Raw genomic sequence first — 26,102 nt, forward strand, 5'->3', positions numbered from 1 at the left:
CCAGACAGAAACTACATCACAAGTAGGCCAGCCTCTTAGGGAACCGCCTCCTCCTCCGCCTCCTCCTCCTCCCCTGTCCTCGTTTTCCTCTGGCTCACTTGCACCGCATATGCAGGGCTCTGCTGGTCTTTTCACATTGAGCCAAGAGTACACTCTTCCACTTTGATGGAGACCGCGGCGCTCAATATACAGTTGTCTTCTTCCACTTACACAAACACAGAGTGGGACTAATGGCTGCTGAGGGGTGTGTGTGTGTGTGTGTGTGTGTGTGTGTGTGTGTGTGTGTGTGTGTGTGTGTGTGTGTGTGTGTGTGTGTGTGTGTGTGTGTGTGTGTGTGTGTGTGTGTGACCGGCTACAAGTTTGTATTTCTGTTGTTGACAAGTTGAAAATAGAAGGCATCAGCAAAACGACTTGCACATCAGTGAGGTGGAGTGGCTCTGATGAAAACTTAATGGCCCCTTCACCTTTATTAATGGCAGCGAGAGCAGGATTGTGCGCCCGCTGTAATAACATGTGTAGCTGTGCACAGGAAAACAGCTCCATCACACTCACTAACAAATTGGAAGAGAAGCTCATAACTGGCCCCACTAATTGAATCACTGACAACAGGCTAACTGGCAAAAGTAACTACTGATTTTAGCCAAATGAGGCCTAACCACAACATGCCACACTTTAGTTGAGTAAAGGACATGTTAATGTCTAAATATGAAAAGAGATGATGCACAGAGATCCTAATCTGATCTAATTCTGCGTTTGCTCACTGCTCTCTATCCGTCTCTGCAGTTTCCAGCACCTGTGCTTCCCTGTGAAAAGAATCCCAGGCTTTGCATTCTTCCCTCTTTTGCAGAGACTAGCGCTACAATCACACGAGCAGCCACTTATTAATATCTCCCTTTCAAATGCTAATTCCTCTTCATGCATAAATCATAACTCTAGGAGGTGGCTGCTATAGTGTAGCAGTTTTTAAAAATAAAAGATTTTTAGTTTTTTTAGGGCAACCTGCTTGTAGAAACGAATTAAATGATCCCACCACTTGCATGAGTGGTGAGCGTCTCAGTTACAAGTCTTCTAACGCCAATTGTTTTTGCTCTAACAAGATTATAAACTACCACAGCCTCAGCAACAATCTGCAACAAATCCCAACTTTCCATAAATCGAGACCCTACACACAGATCCACATTGGCCCACCAATGTGATCAAACGTTCACCCTCAAACGCTCCCATTTGTGTGGTTGTTTGTTGCTGGATATAATTGCACAGCTGGTTTACACCATAGGTGGGGAGAATGCAGTGTGTGGTCCAAAACAGCCACTCGAACATTCGCTGACCGGGTTCAATTTTACGAAGGGAGACGAAATTTTAATTCCTACTGGCGGTGGGGGAGCCCCGGTCGCTGAGCAGGCTGCCAATCCAGAGCCAATTTTTGCAGCTTTGATGTGTGTCTAGCGTGCTGTGCTGCAGATGCTGCTCTGTACGACACACCCCCAGATCAATGAATCATTTCTTCTGACTGCATCATCACCAAATGGGTTCTCCTGAAAGTTGACTCGGGAGGAGCATCAGAGCCACCGTAATTATCTTGTTGTGTCATTCAGTTTGCTGCGACACATATGGAGCCGTGCAGCATGTATGAGAGCGACCACATAGTTGTATCATGACGGGTCCCTGAACCCTGATGGCAACTTTCTGAAAAATCAAATGAACCTCTGTGGATACATGTAATAAAAGCAATCAAGTCATTTAAACTACTCTAAGTTAAGTTTTAAAAGATGAATGGTTTGTTATGGATGCAAAATCAACTTGTTTTATTTAATGTATCAAATCAAACCTTTTTTTTTTTTTCATCATCAGGTGTAATTGTCTTGATTCAGGGCAGTAACTAGACTTGAATATGATTTGAAGGCTGGATGATTTGAAGGCTGGATGATTTGCTCAGATGTATCCATGTTTGCTCATAAAGCCATCCACTCTTTCCTGGATGCTGTAATGCCATGCATACCTGCTCTCATCCATCCACATGTGATGGACATGGGTGTGTGTGGTTGCCTACCTGCCAGGAGCTGGAGGGGATATCTGCGAATTTGCCCAGTCCCCCGAAGGTGTAGCATCTGTACATGTGATCCAGAGACTCCGAGCAGTGCCACAGCAAGCCGAAGCTCACGGAGTCCTTGTTGTTGTGATGGTGGTGATTGTTCCTCAGCTGGTCCTTAACAATCCAGGCAGGGGATATGAAGCTGAAGCTGCAGACGGCGACCAGAGCGGAGGAGAGGAGCACCCAGAAGCAGCCCACACAGCTGAACATGGTGGCAGCTTGGGGCAGAAAGCCCGGAGACAGACCCAGATCGAACCCAAATCCTGCTTCTTCTTCTTTCTTCTCCCGGCCCAGGAGCGAATGCATTTGGAGCCCACACCTTCAGGAGCAAGACTTCAACTTTTATATCCTGACCAGCACTACATCAGCAAATAAACCACTGGCACATCTGCAGCAGCAGCCCTGCATGTGTGTCCCCACAACATCTGGTCTGGACCACTAAGAAAATGTCCAAAACACATCAGCAGGTGAAGCGATGGCGATACAATAAAGTCAAGTCATCCGCGCCTCCACTCAGCCTGGATAAATGCCAAAACCTGACACACACGCGCAAGATGTTTGTCACACCCAAAACTGGGTGCGCAGCTGTCATAGCAGTGCAGGTGGAGGAGCAGTTTAATTTTAGACCCACAAACACGTCCTGTTGGAGCCGAAGCTCTCCTCTACTCCTCTCAGTGTACTTGCTCTGCCTCAGCACGGACAGCAGCGCACTTTGCGTTTCAGAAGGAGTGCGTCTGGACAACATCAAGCTCACAAGGATTAACATGAGTACTTCCGGATGGTATTTTCAAAGTTAAAGCCTGAGATGAGATGCGCGGCAAGGCTTGAGGCAGTGCTCTGTGTATAGGAGGAATACATTTAAATAATTAGAAATAAAAAGGGGCACTAGACTGATTTTACACATAAATGTCAGTTTACTCGATTTGAGGAGTAGGCTACTTTACAGTCTCAGCCTGTGAAACAGTTATAGGCTATATGCTAGCCAGAGGTTCCCAAACTTTTCAGAACATGTACCAAACCAAATTTCCCAATTACCCTACCACTTCCCACTGCAAATACCAACAATGTAACAGAGAAAGAACCTCCTCGCCTTTGCTGTTGCTCACTTGATCTGGCCCTGTGCCGGTAAATCCCAGACTGAAGTAGCTAGCTTTAGCTTGCTAACACCTTTTCATGTTCTTGGTAGAAGTGCGGACTCCGACTGACCCTCAGGATTGAACAGTTCTTCTGACTCTGAACTCTCAACCCTGTTTGTACCATGTAATCATTTCAAAATCCAATTTATTCTGACCGAAGAGTCCGAATCCGACTGCGTTTAGCTAACGCTGCTAACGTGCAAGAGATGTCAGACCAAATATTTAAATTAACAATTTTTTTTACATCATTGTAATGTGATGTGTATTTGTAATTAATAACTGTTGTCTGTTAAATTAATAAAAATAAAATTTTAAGTTCAGGACTTGGGTTTTAAGCAAGATTCTTGCATACCACCAGGTGGAGCTTGTGTACAACCAGTGCACGTTAATCACTGGGCCAGTTAGGCTAATGTCTTCTTTTGGTCTGTAGGACCAATTAAAGGTCTGACAAAATAGTTAATTAAAACCTACGTGTAAAGAGCTTATGGACAAGCAATCAATAATCGTGTGAACATTTTCTCTATGCATTAATGGTGTATGAATATATCTTATCCTAGTCTATCAACATCAGCAAGTTAAAACAAGTTGACCTTTTGTAAAAGTGGATGTAAACATTATACAGGCACACACCCACCCACAATAATACAACTTGAGTGGTTTTAACATAGAAAGAGAATTATCTGTGAATTTGGGGTGCAACAGTAAATGTTGAGTTAGCTTCAGTCTGGTAGAAAATCTGTTTCTATTGGAAGCATGTTATAGGAAATCCTCTGAGAGCACTTGTTTAACAAAAATATATTTTATTCTGAAGGCAAAAAGGCAATTTTCCGGTGTTCTGCACATCTCTTATTTAACTTGGCAGATTATGTGTCTGGTCTCGGGTACTTGTCTAAATGCACCTTGCACTTTGTTAATGCAGTTATGTGCATTTGTATGGATTTCATAAACACAGCGAGACACCCGAATTTAATAAAAACAGTATATGAGATGATTCATTAAACGTTTTTTAATCTCAATAAATTGGTATTTTCCGCAAAACAAATACTTTTCAGCATCGACATGCACAGTAAAAGTGATTATTGTTGGATTCATTGTTGGATTTAGTGAGCGTCCCAGCCAATCAGAGCTCAGAACAGGGACTGTCAGTTTGTATAGAGGTGGGCGTAGCCTCTGCACGTGCAGGTAGCCTTTCTGGAAACCACAATAAGCTCGTGGAGTTTCAATCAGCATGTAGCAATACAAGGTGAAATAACATATTGCTATTTAGCTAACTCGTGTGTAAAATATTTATCACACTCATTAGCTTTAGCAGTGGACTAATTTTATTTTTAAAACACACACAATTGTATCAAATTAAATTATTTTGAACAATGTTAAGAGCTGATATTATACTTCACCACTGCCATTAATACTTCACACAGCGAGAGGTAACTCCAACAGTGAGACCTCTGAAAATGAATTAACATTTTAAATGCTTTATACTGCACAGAAGGTGTCCTTTGGGTTGAACTGTACTTTACAATTTGTGGATTTGTCTGGACCCGTATAAGAGAAGCCAGAGTACCCTTATTGAAAAAGTAGACATACTTATTCTTATGTCAGAAAGAATATTCTGTGTCATCATTTCTGTTTTACCCTACATAGCAATATAGTCAACATTGCCCCCAACTGGTCAGAGGTGATAATAGTTCATCCTTAAACAGTTGGCAACAGGCTGGTCACCACATTTTAGTTACTGTTGTGAAAACAATTTTAAAAAAAGCAATGTGTCTGTAAACATAAGAGTATCAAAATAACCACAGCCAGCAGCTGAATACCAAAACTGAAAACTTTGTCAAAGAAAAAAAAATAAGAGTACAGACAAACATTTCATAATATATGTTTTTAAATCAAACACAATTTAAATATATTATAGATTAAGTACACATACATACATGTCAGAAAACATTAGTGGTACATAGTACCAAGAGTCTTTTCTGGTTCTTTTCCGCATCTTGGAAAGGCTCTAAATAAAATTTAAACAAAAAAAGTTTAATTCACTGAGCACACTTTCCAGTTGAATAGTTTGATCATCACTGACATTTGTGTCAGTGATGCTTAAAAAAAAAAAACAGCGATCACCATAAAAAAGGGCTGACATTAATATATGGGATAAACCAGAAATCTACATATGCACACACACATTTATATTAGATTATATATATATTATATATATATAATATATATATATATATATATTATATATATATATATAGATATATATGTATATATATATTAAATATATAGCTATATTATATATATATTATATATAGCATTTAGGACATGGAAGTTTCCCAACACCAACTGGAGCACTTAAGTTCATTAGGAGAGTATTTCTTCTTCTTACGCTCTGTAAAAGGTTGCAGGAGTTTCATTTAGGAGCGAGCCGGTCCAAGAACTGAGTCGGCTCTTCTCTGTTTCACTGACACATTTCACAAAATGTTCTACAGTACGTAAAAAACAGTCAAAGTAGGAGAGCTCACATTGGTGAACAGCCAGACCCGAACTACTCCGGCAGGCTGAGGGAGGCGTATGCAAAAAATGTACAACGCTGATTTTTCTTCTGCTTAAGCCTTACGTGCTAACCCTTAAAGGGAGAATTTCATCTAAAAACAAGGAATGGTAATAAAAGGTGTGGAGAGGTGTGTCATGAGGGGAAATTCAGTCTTTGTCACATCCTCCATAGGTCCAAGATAAGACAGACGTTTGTTTTTTTTCCAGACGGTGTGTCTGATGGTCCTGACTGACATGATGCTTCTTCGTGCAGCTTTTCTTCAAGCGTGCGTTTTTCCATTCTTCAGGAGTGACTTCCTCCAGTCCGACGTAAGCGCTTTACCTTTGGCGACTGCACGTGTACCTTTGTAGTATTATGGAGTTGGAAGATTGGAACAATGATGTACTTCAACTTTACCATTAGCCCATGCGTGAACTAACTCACCCAAGCTCACACACACGCACAGACACATGGTGGTCGGGGAGGTGATAGAATGCCTTGTTCGTTATCGGAGTAATGCAGTTCATTGTGGAGTGAACCCTGTGTACAGTTCATCACTGGCTTGGCCAGCGTCTGCAGGGAGTGACAGTCCTTTGGCTGCTCAGCGCGGTCATAACTGCAGACAGACAAAAGAAAACTCTTAGAGAAGAAGTCATGATCACACCGCCGCGGAGGACAGAGCCTACTGAGTGAGGGCACACACCTTGGTGGACTTGCCGGGACTGTCGTGATTCGACTGGTGAACGACGTCGTTGACAATCATCTTGGCAATCTGCCACGCCATCTCCTCCTGAGCCTGGATGGGGATGGAGTCGCAGCACAAACAATAACGTTAACCGACACTGACTTTTAATTATATTCTTTATAAAATATTTTAACATCTTGTGGCCTCACCTCGTCCGAGTTGCCTTGGACCCATTTCTTCATGGCTTGAGAAAACATGGAACCTGAATGAGAGGAGAGGGGAGGCTGAGTGAGCCTGCGTCGGTAAGCACAAGATAGTAAACAGCACATGAACTGCAGTGTCTTAGTCTGAGCAAATAAACTGCACACACTGCAGTCTAGTTTGACATGTCAAGACGAGTTAAGCCGGACATGTTTCAGTATTCAGTGCTTTGTAATATACTTTCTGATTGGCATAGTTATAGACCAAGAGCACTCTTAGATATAATAAATTACAATTGTGTATGTTGTTAGAGCTTAAGAGTAGTGGTGGCTGTTTTGGGGTTTTACTATTAAATATTTCAGAAGGTTATGAGCTGTAAGGGGAATGGGAGCAGTTTATATTCATGGGCACGGAGTAAATGTTTTTCACTACAGGGAGAGCTTAGATAAAAATATGACAGAGTGAGGGCAAAGAAAATAATGAGACGGAGAGACAAGTGTGAGCGTATCATGCCTTTGGATTTCTTCACGTCCGGCTCTGGCTCTGCCTCCCTGATGAACTGGCCCATCTCATTCACCTTCCCAAACGTCATCCTTCTGAGCAGGCAGAGAAGAGGAGAGGGATGAAGACAGCAGACAGAGCAAACGGGACAAAACTGCAGCGTTCAAACAACGCTGTGTGTGTTTGTATCCATCCAATTACTGCAGATTCAATGGAGGGGAAACAAATCGGACTGACTACAGCTCTGTCTTTCAATAAAATCATTCTTGTGAAATATCTCTTTTCAAAGCGCGCTCGTTAAACACTTTGATCGGGAGTCAATAAAAACAAAACAGTGACAAGCGTTAAAGCCAAACGGCAAACAAAGGAACATAACAAGTAAAAGACAACAATGGAACTTGAGGGACAAATTAGATAACAAATATCTGAAAAGTACATTTAAAGAGAGGATTTAAAATACCGATTTAAAAACACACAAAACTCACCCAGCGTATGGCCGCTGGTACAAGGACTCGGGGTCCAGGCTGGCCACGTCCACCGTGATTGCCTCGTCAAAGTTTTTCAGGATCTTGATTGCTGCCCTTTTGGCACCTTGCTGTAGTGTAGAGACACAATGAAATGAATGTTTGGCAGCATGACATGTTTTTGTTTTTCTATGAAGACAACTCAACAGGAATATCCACAACATCTCTTCATTATTTGTGTAATGAGCTGGAACAGGTCTAAATGTCAGCAGAGAGAGGAACATGCCCACAGGGGCTGAGGATGCGGGTTAACGTTGGGGTCACCTGAGTCTGAGAGCCCTCGCCGGCATTTGAACTTGAACGCTCGTTGTCCGCAGGCCCGCCCTGACCTGGAGTGTTGACATTCACAAACTCGTCTGCCCGCACAGAGTTGATGAGGTCACTCAGGTATTTGTAGTAAAGGTTGCTAGACAGGAAGCCTGGCATGTAGACCTGAACAAATGCAACAACACTAACTCTGTTAGAGAATAATGAGCTCCATGATGCATTTCTGGTTACAAGTCACAAAGGTCTGCTCCTGACCTTTATGTGACGGTGACAGTGTTCAGCTTTCATTTCATTAACTTAAGGCAGGTGCATTTGTCAGTGGTATAATAGGACAATTTGTCAGTGACTTACAACACAAAACCTTCAGGAGGATCCTATTAAATTCAAGAAAAACAGCTCATGATTTTAGAATAGTCCAATTAAACGTCTTAAAGGGCAGTAAATTAATAGAAAGTTTTTGTTTTGTAGCATTTTCTGTATATTATTTGTATTTCTATGGATAAAGTGCATTATAAACATACTAACAATGCATTATTACCTGCTTAGAACACTGTATAATTATGGTTATAAGCACCCATAACAACAAGTGTTAACACCAGTGCATGTTTCTACCTTCTTTTGGTCACTTTCGTTGATCAGACGTTTACATACAATTAAAATATACAGCTTCAGTAGCTACAGTAGAAATGTATACAGGTATTAACAAAATATTTGTCAATTTTGTGTTTAGAGTGAGTTTTTAGGGGAAAGAATTCCATTAGTGAAATGTAAATTTTCATTATTCAGTAGATCAACCAAAAGTTCAATTTCTGTTAAAAATATATATTTTATCTTATTTAATATTAATTAATATTTTATATTATAACAGTGATTATAATCAATTGTAAAAATAATATATTGTTTTTTAACTATGGGAATTATAAAACATAAATGCATTTAAGCAAAATAAAAGTGAGTGACCAGCAAGTATGAAGTATTATAATAATAGACCGTATAACACATTATAAAATGCTTTATAATGGGTTACGATTATTGTTATAAAATATTATGAATGCTTATAACTTTATATAAATGTATTACACATTATATAGTTTATAATGCATTATAGACATAGATAATAAGATAATAAGATAATCCATTAATAAAAAATATATATTTCTTTATTTTAATATTAAAGAACATAATAGAAGACTAATATTGAAAATGATGAGCCATTCTTGGTGTTTGGCTATTTGCTAATCGGACCTTCTCCATGGTTGTCCAGGCCTGTCTGAGTGGAGTGGTGAAACAGTCGGGGAGCGGCCCCCCCTCTCGGCAGATATTCGACTCGATCTCCATCCGCACAGAGTCGCCAAAGCCCAGAGGATTGGTGGCCTGGAGTGAGAAATACCTGGAGAGGAAACCGAGATATGAATGACTGAGTTCAGATGAAGGCATCTATATTAAGATTTTAATCAACACTCAAGAACGTTATTGAGGAGATTGCATCTTTAAATGAGGCTGCAGAGCCAGCACCAACGACTACAGAACAGTGTCACACTTCCTCCCTCCACTTGACTGCAGTGGGACCTAATGATTCACCGTTCACCATCACTGGTTAAACAGAAGATCTGCCCTGACGTCAAAAAAACGTACATTATCATAGCAAGGGGCCTGTACCACTAAACTTTAGTCTGACTCTCTTTACGTGGCTTCACTGAGCCGAACATTGGTGATCCTGGATAACCAGATAAGTTGGTAATCAACAGGCTCTGTTAATCAGAGTGTGTGTGTTCATGTGAAGATGTGTTAGTTGAAGAATCAGAATAAGCAACCCTTTCACAGAGAGGAAATAACACAAAACCATATCACTTCTAGAAATTCCAAGAAAATGTTGTTCTGATACGGGAAACATATCAGAACAACATGACGCATCACTTAGAGTGAAACATATCAAATATCTATTCTGAGACGAAACAAACTTAATGATTTTTAAATAACGGCAACTTCCAAGTATCAAGTCAAACTCATTATTTTAACAAAAACAACTTTCTGACCGTTAGGGACGGGAGTTAAGACCTACTTGTCGTAGAGGATCATAGCATCATTCTGAGCCTCCTGGCCGTCGTACTGGCCCTTTTTAGCTGCTAGCTGGTTCTGGAAGTTGTCTGCCGCCAGCCAGAACTGCAGTACATTCATCGCCTCCTCTTTTTCCATGTACTGCGGGAAAGAAAACATCGAGCACAGAACCATTAACCTGAAAGTCACTGTGGGATTTATTGCATTAACCATGTTTCAAGTGTATATGCCGACATAGAAAACAAAGGTTTACTCTGAAAACCTTTGGCTTTCTTTGTCCAGGGAGTTGTGGCGTTAATTGTCATTGTATCATAACAATATGTTGGGAGTTATGTTTACTTTGTGCTCAGTTTATTGCAGCTGTGACAATAGAAATTGCCTCTAGAATAAGTAAATAAAGGAACCAACAGAAACGTTTTTGTGGCAGTAGCATGAGAGGACAAGTGTATAATGAGGAGTCACGAAGAGGCACGCTTTGTGTACGAAAACAACCAAAGAAACAAAAGGTTTAATAGCATTGGGGTGAAAATGTGTTTGTAATAAATCATGTTTTGGGAACCACTCACCTCAGAGAAGTAGAAGAGAGCTGACTCACAGAACAAGATGTCAGCCAGGAACACGGAGCCACTTGTCAACACTTCAATCTGGTATTTACAGAAATGATGGCTTCGCAGGAATTCGCTAAAGTGCCTGGGAATGAAAGAGCAAGTGGGAGATGTGTGCAGATGTGGATGACAAGGTGGTAAAAATGTGTGGCACTTTAATTATTTTTGTCAAAACATGGCGACGGGGAAACCTCGCTGTGTGAGTATTAACTCCTCTAAAGAATTAATAGACAGAGACTCACTGTTGCTCCAAGATGATGAAGACTACTGATTGTGCAATGACAAAAGAGTTTGGGTCCACCATGCCATCCTCTCCACATATCTTAGCTGCACAGACGAAAGACAGGAATATTATTGAAGATGGATTAATTACAGTGTTTGTGACTGAAACCAGAGCACAAAAATATTTTGTCAACGTCTGTATCTCACCAACTATGTCGTTTCTGATCTGTTCTGTGATGGGGATGGGCCTCACAGCATCTGGAGAGATGAACCTGGTGAAGATGGTAACCGCTTCCTTCTCTATACCTGAAGAGCACAGAGACAAAGAGCAGATTATCCAGAGATGCTTCAACATGTGTAGGAGTCTTTTCTGTGTGATGACAAAGAGGGGGTATCATTCGAAAAAAGACTCAGTTCTGGAAGTAGCTACCTGTATGTCCAAAATGTCCTCAGTTTATTATTTTATCCTTATTTATTAGACATTTGTGTGAAATCTTATAATTAGCAACGTGCAAAACATGTTTTGCGAGGTCACACAGACCGTGACCTTTGCCAATCAGTTGTAATCAGTTCATCCTTGAGTCCAAGTGGACTTTTGTGCCAAATTTGATTTGAAAAATGATTTCAGGTCACTGGTGAGAAATACGTTTGGTGCACGGGAAGTGAGTAACAGAAAGTTAAGAGCGAAATAAAACAGCAATAAGTTTCCATCAAACCTTTTTCCATCCACTTATGCACTTATCTTTGGACCGTCGTTGAATAATATATATATTTTTTACAATATATAAAACACATTTGCATAGCATCTTTATATAGAGAAGAGGAAGAGGCTGCAACGAGACGCTCACTAACGAGAGACTGCAATCTAAAGAGTGCCAGTCAAATCTCAAAAGGTGGGGAAAAATGTAAATATGGCCTTTATGTTTGTTTTATGTATTCATTTGAGGTCTCCGCTGATGTTTTCATCTGCTGCTATTTTTCAACTCTTCAGTGGAAGCCCAAGTGGCGTTGAAGTCACATGCTTCATGTATATCATGGTTTTTTCTGTTTCCACTGCACAAGCACCACCGAGTATGTCGAAAAGATAAACACTTCTATAAAGTATAAAAGAGAAAGGGTTGTTTAAAGGTGACTCACTTTTCATGAGTTCAGAGAGGTCTCGCAGGGTGCTGTTGGACTGCACTTTGAGGGGAGTCCCTGTCCTGGAGGGTGCCCGCCTGCTGGGGGTGTCTGCTCGAGGGGTGCTGGGTCTCAGGCCTGCTTCTGTGCTGGTGGAGTCCCGCTGCTCTGAGTGCACTGTCAGCTCTTCACTGCTACTTTCCCGGCTGAGAGCGTCGGGCGTGTGTTGGGCGAGTTCCGGGAGCTCCGAGCCGCCTGACAGGGCCGGGACGGGCTCGGCCAAAGAGCTGTGTTTGACAGAGTTTAGGCTGTGCGCTCGGACCCGCGACCAGCTGGTAGAGCGGAAACCCTCAGCCTCCAACCAGAACCGAACCAGGTGGTCAGCCCCCTGGTGTTCCATGAAATGCATGTAGTGGGGGATCGCCACGCTGTCCCGCAAAACATGCTCCACCGTCTTGGACAGCCGAGAGCGGTCGTCTTGGGGTTGATAGTTCACACTGGAATGACCTGGAACATTTAAATGTACACACAATTAAGCAATCAATTTAGCCGAGGTAACACCAGGCTTCAACTTTTTAATCAAATACATTAAAAATGGTGTCAATAGTACATTTCTAGCTACGGGGAAGTTCTAAAATAAATAAAATATTTAAATAAACACAAATTACTTGACATTATGTCCAATTCTACATTTGAAGGTAATGCATTGTAAACTATTTTAAATGTATAAACCCTTTGATGCTTTACAAACCCCTCACCCCTATGCAATTTAACATAATGTATCTCAAGTTAAAAGAATAGATTAGGATTGTATGGTTTAGTGGGGATTCGTGTTAGCAAGGCTAAAATCAAACAAACTTTATGGAGAAAACCCAAATCCATGCGCATGGCAAAGATTTAAACGGCCTTTAAGTGCATATTAGTCATTAATAACAGATTTAGCAGCACACTTTCCATTATTTACAGGTTTCAACTTTCATAATATGATAACACGATAACATGCGCAGTATTTTGACGGGAGTAGCCACATGAAGTGAAAGATAAGAAAGTGGATTGTCAGAGTTCAGCTCTCGTATTTCAACTGAACATTTGGTCGAGACTGAAGTCTGGAACGCGAGTAGAATTTAATACTCCTGGACATTTGTTTTGAAGTCTTGCGAATATCTGTCTCTCTGGAGGTAGACCATGCAATTTCACAGATGATTTAACCCAGACAAACTTTTCAGAATCGCACGTCAACATCATCTGTGTGTCCTGTCCATCCTGTCATTCACGCGTGTATGAAGTGGTCAACAATAAATCTGGCAGCCAAAGTAACTATGGCAGTCTGTAGCGATGCAGAGGCTTCAAGGTGTTGTGTTTGCTGCTCTTGGAAAATGAAATAGTGCTTCAAGAGGTGTCACCCAGTGTGAGGCGCTCATCACTCAGCCTCCTCACATTCCTCAAGATCACACAGTCGAGCTCACCTTCATACTGAAAGCTGTTCAAATCACAACTACCAGCACAGCATCTGTGTCTACGTCAGATCGTCAAAAAGTGCCTCAGTCAATGTCTGTTACAATGCAGATGTGCTACATCTGCTCTATGTTCTTTTCAACCGCTTTCAAAAGAGAGTGGGGAAATCATATGGTCACATTCAACATAATGGTTCTCACAGCCAGTCAACTCCCACAGGCCACTGCCTTGCAAAGATCTATTTTTAACTCCCGCTATCTTCACTATGTCTTTCAGTCTCAGCTCGAGGACGAACTGCCATGGCTGCTTACAAACGTGAGAATGAGGCCCAATCCTAATGTCCACACGGACCTGGAGGCTGTGAGGGCTTAGGGCTTGCCCACTGTCAAACTGTCAGGTGCTTGAGGGCTCTCTAGCAAACATTTTGAACCCTTTATGCACATTTTCCGTAAGTCTGCATTTCTGAAGACTAAGCCTGAGGGAATTACCCACGATTCATAGCTTTGAGACTTTAAACACGGGGTTACCAGGGGAAGCCTGGAGGCATAAAAAAACAAAAAAGTAAACAAAGGGGACGGCACATGGGTGTTCAGCCTGGCATATTAGATTTACACAGAACATAAAAAACAGAACATTTTCACAGAACATAAAAAACCAATGAAATCAGAGGAATGCAGGCGTAGGCTATACTACACATCAAGTGTATCCATTAAGCATTTTAATTATGCTCACTGATGCCGTTTGGCAAAAACGAGTAAATTGATTATTTGTCCATTCTGTAAATCAGGCAGTAAAAAATGTCAAATAAAAACCCACTATTGTACAGAACGTGTTTTGGCGTCATCAAGGTTGCGTGATATGTCGTTGCAAAGTGTTGTCCCACTCTTCAAGCCCTTGCAGCCTCTCACTCAACCATTTACCAGGTGACGTCAGTTAAGTTGAGGGTTTAGGGCTTAAGGCCTTAGGGGGGGGGGGGGGGGGGACATTGGGGTTGGGCCTCTTCCTTTTGTTGAAACCACAGCCCAGAAATTAGTGGTGCCCGGTGAGTTGCATTCTGATTTTGCAATTCGGGCTGCGGCACAGGTTCCTCCGCCTCTCTCTGACTCACCCCAGCTATTCTTTGGGCAACTTGCTCGTGCAGTTCCAGTCACTGCTGTCATTCACTCATAATCACGGCATCTAGTGTCCCGAAAATCTAATTTTGGAGCACTTCTGATAAAAGGGAGGAGACGTTTCTTCACCACGTGAGCCCTACAGAAGACTCGGCCAGCGTTAACCTGACAGGCTTTGGAATGTCTGGGTGCTCGTCAAAACTGGTGCACGAAGTTGTGCGGATGCGTCAAACAGGATTAAAGAAGGAGCGTTTGCCTCTTGCACAAGACAGTGTGTTGTTTAAACCATTTTAGTGATGCAAGAGTCACACTTAGGCAAACTGTAGCTATAGCACGTTACTATGCCACATTGATAATTCCTTGATTTATGTGAATGTTTCATCATTTTCATATTATTGTGCATTTGTATTTTATTCTTTGTTTTAAGTGTCCTTATGTTGTGCTTTTAAACATGCTTTGCATTCGTGATATTTTGCTTTTCCTGTTGAAATATAAGGCTTCAGTAAATATGACACGATGCAATTAATCACTCACAATCTTGGTAATCAATTAATCGTTTCAGTCACTTTTCGAGCTACAAAACCAAACTTTCTCTGGATTAAGAATCTTAATTGTAACAATTTGCGGCTTACCTTTGTCTTTGTATATGATAGTAACACAAATATCTTTAGGTTTTGGAGAGAACACCTTTGACTTTTACAATGTTTACATTTTATAAACTAATTGAAATAATAATACACAGATGAATCAATAAGGAAAATAATTGTTAGTTGCAGCTCTTCTACTTTTGTTGTTGCTGTCGTTCTTTCCCCTGCTGTGTATCGTTTACATTTGCTGTTGCAACAAATGTATACAGAACAGTAGCATGATTAACTAAAATGTGTAACTTGCCATCACTTGGTTGACAGGTCACAGACTAAGTTCAGAATAGAAGTCTGTAATAAATGTAACCATTGAGCTATAATGGACCTATATTTAGAATTACAATAAGTTGAGAAACCAAAAAATGCTGACTTTCTCATTAAAAACTCTTTAGTTTCAGATTATACCTCAAATGTATAAGATCAAATGTTTTGGTTGGGCCTTCATATGTTACCACTAAACGTATACAACACAAACACATGAATGAGAATCTGTACCGAGATCTCCGAAGTGTGCAGCCTCCATGTGGCTCGGCTGTTTCTTGAGGATGGCGGTGCGACCGCGGGCAAAGGAGTCCATGTTGGCAGAGATGGCGTTAATGGCCACATGGCTGGGCCCGGCAGATTCCTGGACGGCATGGTGGTTCCTCAGTCCTGGTGATGGAGAGTGAGGGCTGGGTGGAGCTGTGAGTGGAGGACGGGGGACATAAAAATAGGCATTAGGCCAAAAAAAGAAAAGGAGTACAACGATATCAAAGATCTGAGTGTATGGCGTCAGTGTGACGTGTATGAAAAGGTCTTTTTAGTGAAGGTTTTTCAAAGAGCTCACAGTTGAGAGTACAGAGGCCTCGGGGTGAGATGAAATGTTTGAGAAGACAGACTGCTCAGTGTTTGTTTGACTGGGAGCTCTATGCGTTTCACTGCAGCTTGAGGTAAAAATGTTGTCCTTGTTTCAATATGGTTAAACATAGTAAACCAACTTAAGCAATCAGCATTTTGAATCTCAGTAGTAAGAGCACACACATGCAAAAACATCTCTGATACGTCTCAAAGTGTCAACAAATGCATCACAAATAACACCTTGTCTGTAGTGTTTGCATTAACAAGAAGCATTTTCACTTCAACAACATGGTGTGACACTTTGATATCCTCACAGAGGTGACGGTGAACTCACCTCTGTTGACTTTAGCATCAGTCACTCTCTCAGGTTCTTTGCTTTTGGCTGTGTGGGAGAAAGATGAGAGCGGGGTTGGAGCAGGAGAAGCATTTTTGATTCACAATAAAAGGCGAAACCAGCGAGCACACAAGTCATACATGATGCGATTCATTGACGGGTGAGGTAAAAAGGGAGGGTGTGGTGTCACCCCTGGAAAGACTGGAACTCACTATCTAGTTACATAATGACATAGTGAGTAAACTGATACGCTAGAAAAACAAACAGATAATTTACTGCAGACCTGCGTCCTTGCTGCCGCTTACGGATGAGGAGAAAAAAAGGGAGGCTGTGTTCTGATATGTGAAAGCCCTCTCAGTCCGGCTCTTTGTGTAGTAAGCAGCACTTAGAGGGCTTTCATACTGTAAGTCCTTCCTAACATTTGTGACCTTGGTCTAACAGCTTTGTTGGGTTCCAGCACTTTAAAGTCGAGTTGACAGCTTACACCTGAAGCCCTATAAGATTTGCTGATTGTCCATTAAAAAAATACACAGAATCATAAATCATATGGCCTAATGCAAAACTATTCAATACTGCAAATATTTGACTCCAAAGCTCTGTGGCCAATAAAAACTTAAATATGCAGCCTGTATTAGAATTAGTGCACAGTGTCTGACATGGTGGCAACCACTCATCAGAGTGACTCAACATTCATATCTTCAGATTAGGCCGTCACTGCAAAGGGCGGTCAGGATAAGTATCAATTTCAAGCACTGACATAACTAAATGGACTAAGAGGCCTGGGGAAAATGGTACAGAAGACGCTCTTTCAGCGAGACATTTTGGACAGAGCTGTTTGTGAATATTATGTATCAGCCAAGAGAGTCAGAGACGGTTGGCATTGATGGGCTGTCACAGCAAAGAGACGTGACTTTTAAAAAAAGTCTGCGCTCCAACAAAATCTGCCGTGCTGAACTGAAACGTGGTACAAATAACAACAGATGTCTTTGCACTAAATATTCATAAGACTGTGATGAGTTGCTGAAATGGATGTTTAAAAAGATTAAAAAGAAGCGCACATTTGCAATAGCTATGACCACGTAGCAACGTGCTCATGCATTCACACACACAACCTCACAAACATTTGACCTCTATGCCAAATCTCAGTGTCCTCAGGTGAAAACACAGTGAAAACACAGTGAAAACAGTGAAAACAGTGAAAACAGTGGCCGCCAAAGGGTGGGAACCGTCCTATAGAGCTGGTCGCAGTGCAAAAAACAACAATAGACTATATTTGATGTACTACCATCAAAATGGAAATAGAGCATTGATGGGCAGAGATTATAAACCAGCTCAATCAGAGAGAGAAAATACAGCAGCTTTATATAACAAATAAATAAATAATAATAATAATACAAGTATCATAAGCAGCACAAACTACATTTTTGGACAAAAAAAAAATATATATATATATATATATATATATATATTAATATTACTATCATTGTTTTGCATAACCTTCCCATCAGTAAAAACTTTGCCTGCATTTTCAACCATGCCTATACAGAGGACCCTACCTACTTTATCTCAGTCATGAGTGTAATCCAAGTTCAGAATATTATAAGTGAACTCTTTCTAGTATTTCCTTATTTTCTGGACCTGCTGTGTCAGCTGCTCTGATCACTGTAGCCTCTGAGGAAAAACCACTAATCTCACTCTTGAAGATGAACTGTGTTCGAGTTTAGACAATGAAGTTACTGTGCTGATTTCACAAATAAACACAAGCAGACTTCAATTGAAATCTGTGTCACAATCATTGCCTTACCATTCTGCCCGATTACATTTGAGTACTTTCCATCAAGACAAGGAGATACTTCCAAAAACGTAGTAATTGTTCTTCACACATGGTTGGAAATGTATTAACTATACGTAGCTAAACTGATGTGGCCTAATACAACAATACTGCAATAAAAGAGAAGTGTTCATAAACTTTATGATCATTGTGGCGACTGTCGGTTGTGCTGGTGCTGTTGTACTGTTTCGCATTATACTGAGAGGGGTCTCTGATATTTGCTCTACCCTAATTGATATAAATGGTGTGGATAAATATAAGATGCACCTGATGCTTAAAACTCTAAAACATTTTCAACAAAAACTTGCACATTGTATCCTTCATGAAGGTAGGATTTATTACAGGGCTGAGATGTTAGACTGCATTAGTTTTAGCTAGTTGTACCAATTAAACAAGCAAATGAGTGTAACAGTGGGACAACACAATGTACCTATTATATACTATATTCTGCACCACCAGCCCACTTGAGTTGTAGCAGCTGAGTACAGATCAACTAAGGATTTAAAAGATATTAAGCTGGTAAAAAACACTATTTATGTCATGCTATGACAATTATTTTACTTGGTAGCCAAACGATGAGGGTTCAGCCTGAATTAATGCCTGGTCATGTTGTGGTTTACAACTAAAACTGCAGATCCAAGTCACAGTTTCTTCCACTTAACGTGGGGTGATGCTGACCGAGCTTACTAATGTTAGCTACATCCCTTGTGGTCAAACGATTCTGAATGAAGACTACACACATTTTCTTTATGATAACCAACAACTCTGATCCAGATACAACGAGCTATTAATAATCTGTGTTTCATATTTCTTGCTGGTTAAAGCTGTATGAAATGACCTGATAGCTAGCTAGCTGCCATAACAGTTTGACACTTCTTGTGTCAAGTGATGGCTAACACAGATAACAGTGCTCGTTGGGAGTTTTTTACATTTAAAAGCACTATTTTATGCATTCATGATTAAAGCTATGTGTCTAATTGGTATAACGTAACGTTGACAGCTGTCTGTGGTGGATTAATGTCCACCCTGGCTAACATTAGGTTAGGTAAAGCAGGGAGGCTAGAGAGGCCACCGCTAAGCTAACCATGTAACTGCAGTGAGCAGCGCGCGGCAGGAAAACTCATTTCCACAGACAACACTGTGTCCGTGGATAATTTGCTTGCGGCCGCAGTCTCGACCACATTCGTGACATGTTATCGGGCACTACTCTCTCCTCAGCTGGACTCTCTCTGCTGCTAGCTACCGTTGACGTTGCAGCCTTCAGAGGCAGCTTCCTCACCTTTCCTCTTGAAAAACGACATGACGGGTTTCACACTCTGGACGTTTCCTCAGCTCACTGACACCATCCCGTGGATTCGCGGGTCCCTTCATTCAAATGCATCTGTTCTGTACAGTCCCGAGGTGGAAACGGGTTATTATCGTAGCCCCGGTGAGTGCTGTCAAATCACAATTTTCTCCAAATCCAAACCCAGCACAGCGGCCATATTGTCAATAAACGTCTTACTTCCGGGCTGGTGCGGCAGCAGCATTGTGGGAAATGATGTGTTACCTTCTCTGGTCAGAGGAGGGCGTTGTTTCAACGCTAGAGAGCTACAGTGTATTTAATATGGTTTATACCATATTATACACTGTAATTCATTCATCTTACAATAGTGCAAAAACATAGTGCATGAAAACCCCAGAAGTCAAATGAAACGTATTTATTTATTGCAAGATTTGCATTTTTTCTATTTAAATTTCATCCCTTATTTTTGGAATATATACTTTTGTTTTGTTTTTCAGCACTCCTGTATTATGTTGTGTACTTATTTGTGCCTGATGTGATATGCACATTTATTTTCTAAATACAATTTTGTGTTGTTTTTTTAAAAATATATTTTTTTAAAAGACATTTAATTGATGTAATTATTATATTGGCATAATACCACATTTAGAAATCTATTTAAACAAATAAATTAAAAGTATTTATTATTGCATACTTACTTAATGAAACCAAACCAGTGCATTGACAGTTGAAATATGCTCTTTTTTAATGTTTTTATGTAGCCTACAGACATCTTCTTGGCCTCTGTTGGTGTCAATGGCTATATATAAAGTTGAAAATGAATTGTAAAGCAATCATTCAACCATATTATCCTAATAATACATTATTCATGCATGTATCCGTATATGTTTCGCTTTAATTTACATCTTGGGACATCTTTCTATAACCATAATCCAAAGGTCACAGCTGTTTTCATTTTAACCATGACAAAATTTAATATTAATGCTGCTGGCCCAATTATATTTGAAAAACTATAACACAAGGCAATATTATATTTTCTATAACCTATTGTAATTTCTCAACATCAGTTTTCAATTGTTTTTATATTTTGGAAACACTTGTCAGTATGAGTAAAAATGGCAGCAGAGTAATAAACCTTAAACTAGTTTTAGGATGAACAAAAGTACCAGAAGGTGTTCATAATGCTTTCTCAACAAAAGTGAGCTGGAAGTCAGAATGATAAACATGTGTGGCTTTGTAAATAAGCCTTTATTACATGCACAAATTGTTCCAGTGTTGATACTCAATTTGTGGCTTCTCATAAAAATGTGAAAAACATAATGCGGTCCACACTTACACTCATACAAACATAGTCTCTGTTGCATACATATGTTTTCACCTGATGGCTATTTAAGTACCAGCACAGGTGTTTTCACTCCTGGCTGATTAGACCTCTGCAACTAATGAGGGAAATATCAACCAAGCACACTTCGCACACACCTCCACACGCTCAAAAAGAGGCCTAATTAAACAAATAATTGAAAACACCTGTGTGGGTGGGACCCCTTTAAAAACGGCCCCACTTTCTCTCTGTGCAAACATTGCCTAGACATTACTGCTCTGCTCTGCTCTGCTCTGCTCTGCTCTGCTCTGCTCTGCTCTGCTCTGCTCTGCTCTGCTCTGCTCTGCTCTGCTCTGCTCTGCAACATGATGAGTTGGCTGGCAAATATGTAGTTCAAGGTTCACAATGTAACGTTAGTGATGCACACACACTACTACTGCATTCATGAACAGACAGCCGATCCAAATTCAACATTGTTTTTATTATTGTTTTTATGAAATGTAGTGATTTTGAATACAAGAAATGTATACAAAATGTAAAGCTGTGATCTGAGAGCAAAGATTTACAGAAATGATAAATGTCCATTGGAAAATGGATGTTTCTGTGAGGTTTTAGAATACATAGAACCTTGTATAAATCACGCACTGCTTGATTATTTAGAGAGGTTTTCAAAGGTGGACCTCGCCAGGGGTCCAAAGAGTTTCAGGGGAGGCTCAGTGATAGGAAGTGCAAAATTAGTTAAAAGAAGATCACATAGAAACCCTAAATGTGTTATTTAGTCAAGGAGATAGTTCAGAGATACAGTAGTTTGAGGATTTTACTGTTTTTCCCACTTTCCAGTCAGAAACTAATAAATGTCGTAGGACAGACCTTTTTATGTATTTGGTATAGTCTGAAGTTAAGTCAAAAAGCAATGTTAGGCTATCTTAACTATCGAGGCCCACAGTCTCAGACTTTGGAAACCCCTGATCCAGATTATCAGTAGACGCTGTGCTGCAAACATTATTTATTCATTCATTCATCAATCATTTAATCTCGTCCCACTCCATGGGTCTCTCTGGGCCTGTCGATGCGGTAGACAAACTCTGCAGGCATGAAGTAGCCCAGGTACTCCACACTGTCAGGTGTGGTGTCGATGTAGTAGTGGCCACCTTCTCCGTGGTGGCTGAAGCAGTGGGTGTGCTCTACACGGAGGTCCAAACCCTGGATACACAGCAAACACATGAACAGAAACATTACAAAGCAGCCTCATGTGCAAACTCATCTTATGTCCTCTGCCTCCCTGAGATGAGAGTGTGTTTGTGTCACTTACAGGGTCTCTGGATACCAGCACTGACTGGCAGATGAGCGGGGCGCTGACCTCAAAGTGCTTGAGCCAGTTGTTGACTTCATCGTTGTCGTTGAGGGGGCAGACCGAGAACTCTCTTGGCTGTTGATGAGCATATACAGGGAAATAAATTGATGCATGTAACTATCAGAGGTGGATGAAATATTCAAATATTTTACTTAATTGATCGTAGTAATACCACAGTGTAGAATTACTCTGGTACAAGTTAAACCTACAAAGCATCAGAGAATGTCTTGTTATTGTTGTTTTCTTTCATTATATATTGTTTTGAGGGATGAGAGAGCCAGGGAGGATGCATTTCTTTGCATTTTAATGTAAAACTGTACTGTTTAATAACAATAAACTTGATCCTGCATTCAAACTTTTACTTAAGAAACAATACAAAAGTGTTAGCATCAAAATGTACTAAAAGTACTCAATCTGCAAAACGGCCCATTTCAGAATAATATGTGTTATATTATTGAATTATAATTATTGATGCATTCATGTGTTCATCACTGTAGATAGATAGATAAGACAGACAGACACTTTATTTATCCCGAGGGAAATTCAGGATGTTAATGTTGCAGCTGGTAAAGGAGGAGCTCAGTCTTTATTATTATTATTATTATTATTATTATTATTATTATTATTATTATTATTATTATTATTATTATTATTATATATGCTGCTGGGTAGCTTGTGAATTTCACCAAGGGATCAATAAAGTAATTATTTGTTGATTATATTTTGTATGAATTATTAATATTTAGTAAAATCCTCAAAAGTAACTTAAGTTACAATAATTGCATCTGAATTTATAAAGTAGCAGGAAATAGAAATACTCAAGTAAAGTACAAGAACCTAAAAAATGTACTAAAGTACAGTACTTGAGTAAATGTACTTAGTTTCTGTCCACCACTGGTAAATGTAAATCGTGTGTTTGTATCATGTCCGGTATTTACCATGATGTGGATTTTAGCTTTCCCTTTCTGGATGATGAAGGTGCCTCCCAGAGCCAGGCTTTTATCGGGGTAGTGACCTTCCAGAGTGTTCCTCATGGCCGTCACAAGACTGTGGCCTCCTGTTCTCTTCTTGGCCCGCACCTCAATGACCTGGAGAGGAACACAGGTGAAGAGGGCAACAGCTCAGCTTGGGCAGTCACTTTCCTTTCGTTAATGTTTATCCTTTTAAATGTCGGGAGCACACGTGATGGGGCTGAAGTTCACGCACAGCAACATTAGCGAGGTTACTAACTTGCAGATAATCGTGTTAAAAGTTCATAAATAACCGGAGACTCTTTACCTTCCCAGACTTCCCTTCACAAGCGTACAGATTGCCCAGCAGTCCAAAGTTGCAGTCAGAGAATTTGTTGCTGTATTTTTCTTGCAGACACTGGCCATCAGCTGGATTGATGGAGGAGTAGTAGCTGCTGTTCACTGCAGGCCTTCCCTCCGCTTCGGTCAGAACCAGAGGAATCAGCTGGGGACGAGAACACTTAGTCACAAAAAACGTCTCCAACTTTCCCCAAGCCATTTTTATTAGCGTTTAACATAGCCAGTGACTCCTGCCAGAAATGAGCCAGTTGCATCAATCTCACAAAAACCCAAAGTTCTTCTTCAAGCAAATATTTACTCTTCAGTCAGACAGATAAAAACCTGCGCATTAAAAGGAAAATGTCGGACATAACAACACATCATTGTTTAGCATGCTATGCAAGATGATATCTGGGGTTTCCACTGTGGAGAGCTGCACCCTTCAGAAAGAAAGCACCCTAAGTGAATTTACTTTAGCTGTCAGTGGTGTGATGTAAAAATGATTAACCTCTGCATTCATTCCAACAATTCTGGAGGGAGCAGCCGCTGCGCCGAGGACGAAGGCTCCTGGCAGCTCCAGCTCCTTCGATATGTTGTTCATGTTGTATTCCTGGGAGGAGGAGAGACAGCTGTGTATACAGGCCATTGATCATTATATCCGTGCAATATTCTCATTAAAAAATACCTTGTGCTTCTGGACCAAGGGGACCAGGTACGGTACACCACCAACATCAGTGATGCGAGGCTTTCCACACAAGCCTTCAGTGAGGACAAAGGTGATATTAAGAGAAAACCAACATGGCAAAGACATCAGGAAGGCCTTCAATGTTCCACACATGCAAATCTATATATTGTTTACTCAATCATTGTTTCAATAGACATTCAATCAACAGATCAATAGCCCTGGTCAGCTATCGTACTTGCTTGTAACTCCTCCTTATGTGTTATTATTTTTGGTATTATTTGGGTAATTCAATTGACATGTGAGGATCAAAGTTAGGCTGTGTCCCGGTGTAAATTATGCACAATGTAGGAGATGACCCCTGACCTCTATGAAATCAGACGTGGTTTGATTTCAGTAAACCTTGTTTTTTTTATATAGGCAAAATAATACACTTAACACAAACATGATGACATGATAACCTCACAAATAAATAAACAATTGAAGAAAAAATAAGACAAAATTAAATTAAAAAGGATCTCTTCAATAGTTCAAATAATTACATTGACAGTACCGATACATTTAGAAACTGAAATATACATGACATGTTTTATACAGTCCCACTCTTCACTATAACACGTTTTCTTTTCATTTTATGTTGTGCTACTTTGTAATGGTTTGTAGTAATTACTTTTTCCAAAATAAATTGGCTTCACAATTTATTTATTTACTAGGAAACTTTTATTCAGATTAGTTCTTGATTGAGCTTTAAATATAAATATTTTACCCAACAGAACTTGAATAAACATTCACGTCACTGGTTAATGGATTGCTACGATAAAATGCATTTTCTAACTATTTAACTTTTTTACCTATGCGAGTATAGATATAATTCATCATATAGGCTATCTGTAAAGTAGCATCAAATAAATCTCCATTCAGAGATAGTTCTACTTATATTGTTATATTTGAAGCAAACGAGGGACTTTGAGAGGCTGATGTAAATTAAAATAGTTTTTTTTTTTAAACGCAGTTCTTGGCCTGGGAGTGTTACAATGTGCATGAATGAACTAAATGCACATAGTCGAGCATGCATGAGGGATTATTTACACATTTGTAATGAGATTCTGCCACCTAGATGTAAACTGTGCACACTGTGGAAGAAAGCAGTGCACTTGTCTGATAGGCTTTTACCTTTGACAGGAAACTGGAAGGGCTCTTTGGTGAGATCTGGACACTCCACAACACTCACTTGAACTTCAGCAAAGTTGCCTTCCAGTCCTGCTTGTAATACTGCAACAGGCAATACATCGTGATCATCAGCACCCTCTCTCAACATGAACATCCTGTTTCATAAACATGCCTGTGTATCAAAGCTGAAGTCCTTACCACCAGACAGTTCCTCTAAATCTGGGGCGTGCAGCTGGACCTTTTCGGTGTTGCTAATATCTGCCATAACTGCACTGGAAGCTAAAAGAACCTGCAGACTGTCAGCGGCGCAGGAAAAGTGGAGCAAGCACATCTACTGCACAGTTAAACGCCAACCAAAGAGTAAATACTAACAAGATCATTTCTATCCCAGATAGTGTTGTTTCCTCGCCTGTGAAGCCAGTTTATTAGCACGCCTGCCTACATTTATATAAATATATTTTGTGTTTTTGGGTAATATTTATATAAATCACTTTTTATAAGGTAAATTAGGCACACTTAGAAACTTGGAAATGGTGTTGTTGGGTTGATATTGATATATATATATATATATATATATATATATATATATATATATATATATATATATATATATATATATATATATATATATATAGGCTATGTATGTATATTTACACATACTTTTTTTAAACATTTGTACCACATACAAACTCAACACGTTACAACAAGAACTGAAACGTGTTATGTTATAACAATAATTTATCAAGTTAAATCATTAAACGTTTCACGTCAAGATAAAAAGTATATTGTTATAACAAGGAACGTTTCTTGTTATAAAAAATCTTGTTTTGTCAAACAGGCAAATG

The 26,102-nt window shown here is 40.1% G+C and overlaps 3 protein-coding genes across 4 annotated transcripts in view; all 3 read right to left on the bottom strand.

The window, feature by feature from the left end:
- The window catches only part of lhfpl7 (LHFPL tetraspan subfamily member 7), a 94,444-nt gene extending 91,673 nt beyond the window's left edge, over positions 1-2,771 (bottom strand). For both annotated transcript variants that reach the window (XR_003833481.1, XM_029448978.1), the window contains exon 1: positions 2,051-2,771. Coding sequence is in view for 1 of the 2 variants with exons in the window: in XM_029448978.1 (XP_029304838.1) it covers positions 2,051-2,398 (348 nt within the window). In the remaining variant the exon portion in view is untranslated. The remainder of the gene's footprint in view (positions 1-2,050) is intronic.
- Positions 2,772-5,561: 2,790 nt separating this feature from the next.
- Positions 5,562-19,692, bottom strand: akap10 (A kinase (PRKA) anchor protein 10). Its single transcript, XM_029449050.1, has 15 exons — positions 19,436-19,692; positions 16,326-16,373; positions 15,650-15,835; positions 11,962-12,450; positions 11,032-11,130; positions 10,845-10,929; positions 10,564-10,687; positions 10,002-10,138; positions 9,185-9,329; positions 7,937-8,104; positions 7,634-7,743; positions 7,161-7,243; positions 6,656-6,708; positions 6,465-6,557; positions 5,562-6,377 (listed from the first exon to the last, which is right to left on the bottom strand). Exons 1-15 carry the CDS (start codon positions 19,455-19,457, stop codon positions 6,372-6,374), a joined length of 1,848 nt encoding a protein of 615 aa, XP_029304910.1. The 5' UTR covers positions 19,458-19,692; the 3' UTR covers positions 5,562-6,371.
- A 1,532-nt stretch (positions 19,693-21,224) lies between these two features.
- Positions 21,225-25,646, bottom strand: c14h11orf54 (chromosome 14 C11orf54 homolog). The gene is made up of 8 exons (XM_029448153.1): positions 25,456-25,646; positions 25,261-25,359; positions 24,091-24,164; positions 23,914-24,015; positions 23,395-23,571; positions 23,055-23,204; positions 22,075-22,191; positions 21,225-21,965 (listed from the first exon to the last, which is right to left on the bottom strand). Exons 1-8 carry the CDS (start codon positions 25,586-25,588, stop codon positions 21,792-21,794), a joined length of 1,026 nt encoding a protein of 341 aa, XP_029304013.1. The 5' UTR covers positions 25,589-25,646; the 3' UTR covers positions 21,225-21,791.
- Positions 25,647-26,102: the final 456 nt, after the last annotated feature.

The sequence above is a fragment of the Cottoperca gobio genome, chromosome 14 (genome assembly GCF_900634415.1).
Source record: "Cottoperca gobio chromosome 14, fCotGob3.1, whole genome shotgun sequence".
Taxonomy (NCBI): Eukaryota; Metazoa; Chordata; class Actinopteri; order Perciformes; family Bovichtidae; genus Cottoperca; species Cottoperca gobio.